The 11,459-nt window shown below is 31.3% G+C and overlaps 3 protein-coding genes across 3 annotated transcripts; 2 read left to right on the top strand and 1 right to left on the bottom strand.

The window, feature by feature from the left end:
- Positions 1 to 2,613: 2,613 nt before the first annotated feature.
- LOC111831555 lies at positions 2,614 to 3,082 on the top strand (the record flags this gene model as incomplete). Its single annotated transcript, XM_023786181.1, is given in 3 exon segments — positions 2,614 to 2,700; positions 2,703 to 2,864; positions 3,056 to 3,082. Coding segments are annotated over 3 exon segments (276 nt in total), but the record flags the coding sequence as incomplete, so codon positions are not given.
- Positions 3,083 to 5,175: 2,093 nt separating this feature from the next.
- LOC17891978 (protein WUSCHEL) lies at positions 5,176 to 7,006 on the top strand. The gene is made up of 3 exons (XM_006299917.2): positions 5,176 to 5,665; positions 6,302 to 6,390; positions 6,505 to 7,006. The coding sequence occupies exons 1-3, from the start codon at positions 5,176 to 5,178 to the stop codon at positions 6,820 to 6,822; spliced, it is 897 nt and encodes a 298-aa protein (XP_006299979.1). The 3' UTR covers positions 6,823 to 7,006.
- A 3,508-nt stretch (positions 7,007 to 10,514) lies between these two features.
- On the bottom strand, positions 10,515 to 11,308 carry LOC17892800 (WEB family protein At2g17940). Its single transcript, XM_006298472.2, has 2 exons — positions 11,164 to 11,308; positions 10,515 to 11,095 (listed from the first exon to the last, which is right to left on the bottom strand). Exons 1-2 carry the CDS (start codon positions 11,299 to 11,301, stop codon positions 10,589 to 10,591), a joined length of 645 nt encoding a protein of 214 aa, XP_006298534.1. The 5' UTR covers positions 11,302 to 11,308; the 3' UTR covers positions 10,515 to 10,588.
- Positions 11,309 to 11,459: the final 151 nt, after the last annotated feature.

The following is an 11,459-nucleotide window of genomic DNA, read 5'->3' as shown; positions in this document are numbered from 1 at the left end:
GAGTGAGAGAAGGGAAGAGAGGAGCGATGAGAAAATGATTACCCCGTAAGAAAAGGAAAGCACACAACCAAATAAAAATAAAGAAAAAAGCAGCTTTGATGTGTTGTTGTTGATTTGGATAAAAGGGATGTGTGTGTTTGTGTGTTTTGTGTCTATGTGCCATAGAAAACACTTTTTTCATATTAGCCCATCACCATGTATTGATCTGTCTTCTGTTCATTTGATCTTGACCATTTATCATTCCAAATAACTACTGACCCTCTCTGATTTTTCTTAAAGTTGCATGCATGTCTTATTTATTTCATTATAAGATTTTTTAAAAAACATTTTTCTGAACGTTTAAATTAGTGTTCAAGAAACTTTGTAAATATGTGTTATTTTTGAGTAGTATTAATCTTTTTATTTAAAAAGAATTAGGGACAGAGTTTTTTTTATTTGAGTAATATTACTCTTTTTAAGCTAATAGAGAAGAATATCATCCAATCAAAAACATTAACTATTAAATATTTATTAAAAAAAGAGATTAATCATTAACAATGTGAAAACAAAATCTCTCTCCTCATATTTTTTTTCATCTATGTCTCAGTCGAAGCAATGAGTACTCTTCTCTAACTTTCTAGGAAACTAACACTTTGCTTTTTCTTTCACTCTTCTTATCCCCTGTTCCTTCTTTAGAAAATTATGTACATGCACGACGTAATATAAATAATCATCTTTATCTATCATGATAGAATAGAACAATTGTTAGTTTCAAGTAAAAAAAAAAACAAACTAAAAATATGCAATTTCCTAAAATATATATATTTTTAAAAAAAATATTTGTTTCAAGTTTCAAGTTTCAAGCGATACATAGAATAGAACAATTGTTAGTTTAAATTGGTTTAAATCACTAGTATAACAAGATTATGAGAATTAGAGTATGTGCTTTAAATTGATAGTTTACATTATCACACTATGATATGGTTGGAATGAAAAAACGACATCACTACTATCAAATGGTTATTAAAAGAGTGTTTCGCAAGATGTATACGAAAGACAATTCTACGGTTGCAAAATTACCAATATATATATGTACATTTTAGTGTCTTCTTCATCAAGAGGGTAGCTAGGGGAACGTCATGTGCGTTGAATATTTTTCTATGCAAGTTTATCACGCCGTATAATCAATAAAATCGACAGTGAGAGATAGAGAGATAGAGAGAAAGAAGTAATAATAATAAATAGTCACAACCACCAATGTTAAACAGGTGCAGTTGTTGTAGGTGAAAGGTACTCTTTTTGTATCCTAAAATAAGAAGCTTACAACAAGAGACATTTCTCCTTCGTATGATGTAATATTCCACATTTTGGAACCAATATTGTAACGGCTTTAAAGCATGTTATATATTTTGATGTAGTATATAAATATATGAGAGCATATCATGATTGTTTCATCCATATTAACGTACGGTGTGTGTGTTTGAATGAAGATAGGTGATGATGAAGGTGTGTTTTTGATGATGATACTAATTCTCATGTATTCACTTCATTTATTGGTTTTGCATTGCATTTACGTTATCGAAGAGCGTGCTCTTTCTTCGACAATGAAATTCCTTCTGCACCACTCTTACTCTCTCTCTCTCTCTCTCTTTCTCTTTCTGTATAGTATTATTGTTTATAAATGTTGAATTTAATTATATGGTGTGTAACAAAAATAAAATTTAAGTCAGGCATATAGAAGAAATTTAACAAAAAAATAAAGGGTTAACTAAGAAAAATAGATATATAATGATAATTCTGTTTTTTTTTTGTTAAAGACTTGTTTTGTTTTTATCTTTCAACAAAGTCTAATAGTTTTGTTATCTAAATAATGAGATTTATTTGATTCTTTTTACTACTTAAACATAAAATGATAAAGCACATAAAATTCTCAATAAATAGTTTTGAGTTTCTTATGTAGTATGTGAATTTAATTGGTTACTTTAAACTCCCGCGTTGTGTGTGTTTTAGTGTAATAGGTTTAAGGTGTAATAGGTTTTTTCCTCTGCCATATGACTATATGAGTCATAATATAATGCGATTTGAACATGGAAATGTCTCATTAAATATTCACGTATATATATATATATATATATATATATAGCTTGAATTCATGTGTATATTAGTTTCTTACTTCTTCTTGAATTTCAACAAAATAGTTATATAAATCTCAGGCATGCATCGTACGTTAGTTGCATCTACCTATATATATATATATAACACAGAAACTATATATATGAAGAAATTAAAATATAACATAAATGATTACATAATGCCGTATAATCAAGTCATGAATTATGGAAATCTGTATATATATATATATATATATTGATTTGGTACGTCATCGAAGAACTAATCAAAGTTTCAATAAATACTAAAAAATGTAAACAGTGTAACGTAAGGTGTAAATAGCGAATAACATATGACAGACTGAATATAAGGCTCGGATCGTAGTTGGGGACCATGCTTCTTCCAAACCCTATTTCTCCCCATTAATTTCCGGGAAAACCCAACTATTTTTTTTTTAATATATATAAGAACTAATTAATTAATTGTAAAACATTTTCATGAAATCATCATACAAAAAAACATTTTCATGAAATTAGGGCAAAAGTACAAACTGAAACTAATGATGCCCTAAATGAAAACGAAACCTCTCTGATCTGTGCAATAAAGGAAGAGTGGCTTTAGGGGGCCACGTAGACATTAGTTTTAGCACACACAAAAAAAAAAAGCTCTGAGACTTTTCTTTAGCCCTCTGCCCTCTTCAACAGTACTTTACGACAATGAAAAAGATCGTGATGCGTAATTTAAGATCCTCTGTTTCTCACTGCATGCTCGTTACCGTACGTACTCATAGTCATATAGGAGTTTTATAAATCAAAGGGCCTATCTAGAGAGGGTTTTCTAATTCTTAAGTAGCAACCACTATGTCAATGTGACTTTATATATGTTCATGTGTTTGGCTTGTATACATTTAGCTATATATACGCATGTAGCTAGAGTAACAAGACATTCTCTATTTCTTGTCAAAAAGACATTCACGATCAAACTAGAGATCTAATTTGTTAGTTAGTTTATTGTTTGGTGACTTTGGTGGGAATGATCTCCGAGTGGAAGTTGAAAAATAATCTTAGACCGTACGCTGATTCGAAAGAACAAATGCCAAATTAAAAGACATTTTTATACAAATCTATTACTCTAATTGGCTAGAGATATTGAACAAACAAACTAAAAAAAGAAGAAGTGTAAATACATTAGTCTTACAAAATACTATTTAGTTACGAAATTTGTTTTGGGATGAAACTGATCAGTTTATATAGGTTAGATCATTGGTCTTGTTAGGGCAATTACTTCCTAAAAGATTCTAAGACTAAAATCTATAGATTGTTTTTCAAATAATAGTTACAATAGTGTTAGTTTGTATTTTTTATATGGTATTTCTGATACATCTTTGCACGTTGTGTTGCTCATGAATCCGAGAAATCATGGGGAGCTATATAAACAACTATACTATAAAATAGCCAAAAAACCTGTGGTGCACCGGATTTTTATTTTCTTTTTTTTCGATTTGTTTTGAAAGATTATTATCGACCGTATCTTTAAGAGCCAATTCCCCATAAAACTATGATAGCTTTATATGAAATTTTGTAGAATTCTTTAAAAAATAGTGAAAATCTCTCTATATATCTTTTTTATCTATAATGGCTGTTACGTAGAACAATAAGACTATAGGAAAGTTGGGTATTGTTCCTTTTCAATTACAAAAGTCATATCCACTAAACAAGCAAGTAGCAAGCAACTATACTAAAACATATATAGCCCTTATTTACAAACCTTTATAACTAATAAGAATGAATAAAATTCGAGCATTGAACTAGAAACTACATAACATATATGCTCGTAACTATACGTACACAAGTCGTCACACTTTGTTTTACATATTGTAATTGACATAAAACAAACATAAAAATTGTGTATCATATATTAGTATATATTTCTTTCATTCCTTACAAGTTACAAGAATTCACATCGATCGTGTAGATTTTTTGTGTGTTATGTTATGTCAATATATATATTTGTATGGGGGGTATAATATAGTAAAGCTGGTGAAGTAATAATTGAGAAGAGACAGAGGAATTGAAAAAAAAAAAGAGAGAAGAGAGGTTTTTTTGGGGTTCTTTTATTCTCTTTATTATTTCGTCAAAGTAAAAACCGATGATGCCCTCAACTTTCGAATTGCCTCCTTTGTCCCTTTCCATTTTCATGTTTCCTTTCTCTAACTTCTCTGTCCCTTTCAATCCTTCTCCATCAGATATCCCTCTGATTCGATCCCCCACACTGTCCTCAATTTTTTTTAATTAAATTATATAAACATTCAAGTGTATAAATAAGTAAATATACATTATTATTTTCATTTCAAGAGTTAAATAGTTACATTTATATATTCATGATTTTTTTCCTTGTTCAAAATATGAAAATTTCAGTAATTATGTTCCTGATTAACAGAATGAAAACAAATAAGAATAAAATCTAGTAATTCACATGAGTTTATAGAATCCTAAACTCAAATTATTCTTAATGCATGATGATTGTTACTTAATGATCTAGTTTAATAAGAAAATAGATATTTAAGGTAAGAATTCCTTATTATAAACTTTTTAATGATATAGCTAGTGGTAATTGATAACTGATAAGCTTCTCTAATCTTAATGATAGACCATGTATAAGTGATCACGACACTTTCTTTTATCTTATAGTAATAACTAACAAATCTTGTATATGGCAAATTTCTTATATATTAAATGAAATGAAATATAATATTGTAAATATATAGGGTTTGGGTTTTGTATATATGTTTAAAATGAATTCTTACATGCATAAAAGAATAATATGTTTCATTTGAATAACTGATTTTTTCTAGAATATTGCAAAAATAAATTGTTTTTGGTCCCCATCTATGTATATATAATAAGTTAATAACTCATCATCACCTTACTCCCTCTATATATATCTTCTCTCTCACACACAAAAACCTAAAATCTCTTAACCAAATTGTTTTCTTGCTAAAGCAAAAGCTTCTCTCTCTCTCAAGATCATTCTCTTGTTCCTCTCTCTAGTCTAGTCTTGTTATTATTTTTCTCTAAGCAAACACACATGGAGCCACCACAGCATCAGCATCATCATCATCAAGCCGACCAAGAAAGCGGCAACAACAACAACAAGTCCGGCTCTGGTGGCTACACGTGTCGCCAAACCAGCACTAGGTGGACACCAACGACGGAGCAGATCAGAATCCTCAAGGATCTTTACTACAACAGTGCGATCCGGTCACCAACAGCCGATCAGATCCAGAAGATCACCGCGAGGCTGAGACAGTACGGGAAGATCGAAGGCAAGAACGTCTTTTACTGGTTCCAGAACCATAAGGCTCGTGAGCGTCAGAAGAAGAGATTCAACGGCACAACCATGACCACTCCATCTTCATCTCCCAACTCGGTTATGGTGGCTAATGATCACTATCATCCTCTACTTCACCATCATCATGGTGTTCCCATGCAAAGGCCTGCTAACTCCGTCAACGTCAAACTTAACCAAGACCATCATCTCTATCATCAGAACAAGTCATATCCCACCTTCAACAATGGTGACTAATTTCTTACTATGCTTTTTTTATGAATTTATTCATATTTTTTATTTATTTAAGTGTTAAGTTTATGCTAGTATATAATTAAGAACATTTACACCACTACCTATTAGATTAATGAGCAAAATTTTTTTTTTTTTAAACTAATGAACTTTGATAGCGATATAAGGTTTTATTTGATGACATAAAAAATTTTAAAATTGTGAGAACGCTTCTAAAAATGTTGTTTTCATTAATTTATTTAGATGATTTTTTAAAAATTGCATGCCAAATATTTATTACAAGGAACTAGTTACACACTATATATTACATGAATTAGTAAAAGTAACCAAACCCAAGAAGATTTTATGTACATGTATATGATTTTGATAGATATATGTATATGTAATGACGTATATGTGAAGTTATGGATCTTGATTGGGGCAAACCAGATTTGCATCTAAAGAACGGTTTCTTTGTTGTGTAATGGAAACTAGACTCACGTGCATTATATATTTTTATATGTAATTTGTTACAAAATTAGGTATTTAGTTAGTAGAAATTAAATCACTAATTTTATCTCTCTCTATTATATAGTATGTTATGGAATCACAAAATATATATATGCTCACTGATGATACGTATATTTGTTTGAAGGGAATTTAAATCATGGAAGCTCAGGTACTGAATGTGGTGTTGTTAATGCTTCTAATGGCTACATGAGTAGCCATGTCTATGGATCTATGGTACGTACCAAACAATAAGTCATTTAGTTCAAAATAATATAAATTAATTAATCCTACATATATATCTATGAATATAAATTTAATGGAACTGATTTTTTTTTTGGGTGAATGAAGGAACAAGACTGTTCAATGAACTACAACAACGTAGGTACTGGAGGATACGGATCAAACATGGATCATAGTCATCATTACTCATCTGCACCATACAACTTCTTTGATAGATCAAAGCCTCTCTTTGGTCTAGAAGGTCATCAAGAAGATGAAGAAGAATATGGTATAGGCGATGCTTATCTGGAACATCGACGTACGCTTCCTCTCTTCCCTATGCATGGTGAAGATCACATGAACGGTAGTGGTGCTAGCTGGAAGTTTGATGGCCGTGATTGCCATGGTAGAGGCCCTTGCGCTTCTCTTGAGCTTCGTCTGAACTAGCTCAGTACTCGTACGCCAGGGTCGCAGTGGATTAAAGCTCTTTGCCTCTCTCTCTCTTTTCGTTGTAGTATGGTTCGCAACTATGGTTTACTTGCTTGAAGTTATATATGGTTTTAGTAGTATCTCTATCGTACTTAATTTGTAATTACTAGCTAGAATCGTACTCTAGGTTTTAATTTTACTTGACTTCGTTTTATCTCTAATCTTGTCTGTTACAGTGAATGAATATGTTAAAATTTTACTATATATATATGAAGTTGGGGTTTGATTACAAAAAAATATCTAGTGACATATTAGATTACAATGTTATCGTATCATCATTGCTCTATATTTTTATATAACCGATCTTGAAGACTTGAACCGAAATCAATGTTTTTATTATAACAGAACTTACCATCTAATTAACTGGTTTCTGGTTGTTCAAAGCTAAAACAAGCTAGCATCGATCAATGGCTAATAATGGAATGTGAGGTGAATGTAAAAATACTAGTTACACGATCATGGGAGTATTATAGTTCGAAGGGATCTTGGACCGGCAATGAAGTAGGATATAATGCTCCATCAGCAAACCATTACAACTTAAATCAATTTTTTTTGTCATCGATAAGTTTGAATTTGCTGTCTAAAAGACTATTAATATTTTTTTAAAGGAATATTAACATTTAAAATCGTTGAAGAAAATAACAGTTGCAAACCAAAATTTGAGATTATAGTAAAAAAAAAAAAAGACATGAACCCTAGCTAGTAATCTTATACCATTGGATTGGTTTCCTAAAACGTCAATCGATATACATTTATCGTCTGCATGTTTTATTTGTTCCTTCTCGTTCAAACGACAAAACTAATGATGGTCATTAATGACCACTGATCGTCACTAAAAATTAGTTTAATCGAGCTTAGTGTCCCATTAATAATCTTTGGATACAATTTGGATCATACTCTTACATAGATTAGTACTTCTTCAGTTCTTCTTTAGTCTAACATATGGATCACGTACGTTTAAGGCTCACACGTTATGAGAGCGCGTGAAGGTCGTCCCATATTTTCCTTAAACAGAGAAATTTACAAAAGAGCTATATCTATCTATATACATGTATCCTCGAGCCGCGTGAACAAAATTGACACGAGGAAGAAAAATGATTTTTTTTTTTTTTGGGTTCGTTGCTCTCTACCTCTCTATGTTGTACTAGATCTTGTTCAATGACGCTTTTAAAATCTGTAAAAGAAAAATACACTAACAGTCTTCTAATTCACTACTACATATTATATAGTTCATAAATAGATTAGATGGGTTTTGGGATATTTCTACGTATAAATTGAATACCATACTACATAGTAACATACATACTATATAAGGTCGGTTTATTGTGAAATGTGTACCAAGAATAATACTATACTCTAATAGAAAAAGAAGACTGTGGCAGTTAGGTCATTGGTGCTAGTGCAGCCATTTTGTTTTTGTATCTAGTGGTATTGAAGGAGAGAAGAGTATATTTTTTTTGTAGTTTGAACCCTTTTGTTCCATCGTAAACAACGCTCATCATGATTACATTGAAATCTCTTTTTTTTTTTTTTTACTTTTAACGGATCTCTCTCATTTTCTTGTTGCTGAACTGGATCACTGCCTCGTTACATGTTCCTTTTCTCTTGTATAACAAGTTTTATCCAAAAAGTAATAATACGACTACAAATATTCTAGTATACGAAAAAATAAATTAAGTGGAATAAATGAAAATATACAAGATTTTTTTGTGTGTGTACAATTACGTGGTTTAGCAAATGGAGTGAACTAATTTGATTGCAGAATAAATAATATACTAATAACTAATTTTTTATTAATAAAATTAGTCAGTAAGAAATTATTATTATTTTGATTTAGAATATATATATAAATGGTGGATTAAATTAAAAAATGGTATTGTTTGCTTGACGTTCTATTCACAATAATTCTTCAAAAATTTTGATTTGGTATATAAATGTTTTGTGACTAAAAATTGATTTTACTTAGCAAATCTGGTCCAATAGTTTATTTAGTAAGATACTGTTTCTAAAACCTGTTCATATTTGATCATCAGAAAATAGTGTAGTGTGTTAATTATGTTGTATGTCTTGTATACAAATTTATATATTTTCGAGATATTTTTTTATGCACATTTAGTTGCTACTATTCACTATATGTACCAACGATTCAATTTTATATCACATGATTGCTAAATCCACAAAAGACTTTTCAAATGGATGATCTCTCACGCCTATTAAATCCGTGAGCCTTACACTCGAATGGATGATCAACCCCTCTGGTCCGGTAAACACATGATTAACTTATAAATGCTAAACTAAAAATGGCAAATCCCTAATGTATTGTTTAAGTAAAAAGGTTGTCTAGCATTAATCTTCTTCCATTTGTTACATCATTTTGTATCTTATTTAATTACAAAGATTGATCAATCGATTGAGTCTTATTAATTACTTAGACATCATATCTACGATAAGAAAAAAAAATGTCCACGTCACATATGAAACTACAGAAACTACTGATCTCATATTCAACCGGGTCAAGAGATACCGACTCAAAGTTACTTATTCATTTTTTTTTCCTATGTATATAAGCTTACGTGATCAATCCCTCTTTATGTACGTAGACCATGAACCATAAACCCTTAAGAAGACTAAGGAGTCTACATCAAGGAGATCTCAAATCGAATAAGCTTTTAAACTCTTCAAACATAATCTCAATATCATCTTGACCAAATTGCTCACACCTTCATTTTTAACTCTGAGTAGAGAGAGAGAGAGAGAATGAATCACGTCAATATATAATTGTTTGAATAAAGGTATTTGAACACATATATGTTCCTTTCATATGGTCTAGATCACTGACATATGTAGTTATGTGTGTCTTAACGAGTTACTTACTTGTGATGTATACACATTACAAGTGGATATAAGAGTTTTTCTTTTTAATTTTGTTTTCTGCGGATCCGAGAAGATCTTTAGATGCTTTTTGGGGATTCAAAGTACGTTATTCCTATAAGAAGCAAATATGTGAGGCTTGTGTAGCATCATGGTCTGTGATTCCCTTTTTGTGATAATTTTCCTAAAAGACTTGTTTGGATCAGTTTGGTCCATTTGCCATTTTTTGTTCGATGAATTTTACAAAATGTGCCGAAATATAAAAATATATGTGAAACATTACGGTCAAGTAGATGATAATCCGAAATTGTATTAGTGAACTTTTTATATTTTCTATAACACCAAAAATATTGTGGTAGAGCAATATATTTGTATCATAAATTTTGTTTTTGATTCTTGAGTAATATGGTCGGATTAGGAACAATGCTTTTTCAACAAATATTTATATATCTTTGTATGAAATCATATCTCACATCCTTTATTCTCCAAGTTTCAACTTTAGATGCAAACATGAACCTAACATCATAACGATGGTACAACAACCCAAAACTTGAAGATTAGTTATCACAAAGACGACAGCTACATTAAACTCACAAAAGAATAATATGTACGTATAAACGTTGACGAGAAAATCGCATATAAATGTTCTATCTGATAACAACTAAAAGTATATATCGAGAAAATTGTAAAGAACCAAGGTTAGCCATTGCTGCGAGATGCACATTCTAACATAAGTGTTATTCATATTAAACTTTGTGAACGAGATTTGATACGCATTAACTATATTATATAACGATGTAAAATCATATAACGAATATACATGACCAAGCATTGTTTTGGACATTTATTAGATTTAGTCATGTCCTCCTCGGTTTGCTCTAAACCATCCCATGAACGGAGCAAAACCCCTCTTCGATTTTGTCTTCTTGATTGAGCAGTCTTTCTCAAAATCCTTCTCTTTCATCTTCCTCTCATCTTCGTCCCTGACGCTTGACATCACACGTGTCAGCAAAGGCGAGCTCGCAAATGTCACGAGTCTCCTCTTCTCTAGCTCCTCCGTCAATACAAACTCTTCCTCAATAACATCTTTACACGTTTTTGTCGTTTGATGCTGTTCCACGAACTTGAGCTCCTCAATCTCCGGATTGTCTAGACGACTCGACCTCGTCCTGCTGAGTTGTTGCATCTCCTTCCTCCCACGTTCGAGTTCTTGCGTTAGAGATTTGATTCTGTTGGAGAGGATGGTGTTTAGTTGTAGTGTTCTTGTAAGAGTTTCTCTTGTCTTATCGAGCTCGAGTGTTAGAGATCGTAGTCTTGATAGAGGACTCGGATCAATCGGTTTTGTTCCCTTTGTCCGTATCTGAAATCGTCAAATAACATGTAAGTAAAAAGTAAACTTTTTAAATAGGTTATATATTTACTTGTTACCTCTCTAAGCCTAGTTGCATAGATCTCTCCGGCTAAAACTTTTTCTCCGAACATGGCCACAGCTTCTTTCACCGACCCAAACGCTGGTCTCGTATCTATCTCCGCCCGACCACTTCCCCAACCTGTCCCTCTCTCCATTACTCGATCTCTTTACTTATTGTTTGTAATACCTTCCATAAACACACAATATTAATGAGTATTTATGTTTTGTTTAATATAGTAATTTAGAGGGTGTTAGATTCTTGGCGTTCACTACACTTGAATTTTGCTTAACTGAAATTATAATGATTGGTTTT

Source organism: Capsella rubella, unplaced genomic scaffold, assembly GCF_000375325.1.
Source record: "Capsella rubella cultivar Monte Gargano unplaced genomic scaffold, Caprub1_0 scaffold_3, whole genome shotgun sequence".
In the NCBI taxonomy this organism is placed as follows: Eukaryota; Viridiplantae; Streptophyta; class Magnoliopsida; order Brassicales; family Brassicaceae; genus Capsella; species Capsella rubella.
Note: the sequence above shows the minus strand (reverse complement) of the source record. Positions and strands in the feature narration are given on the sequence as shown.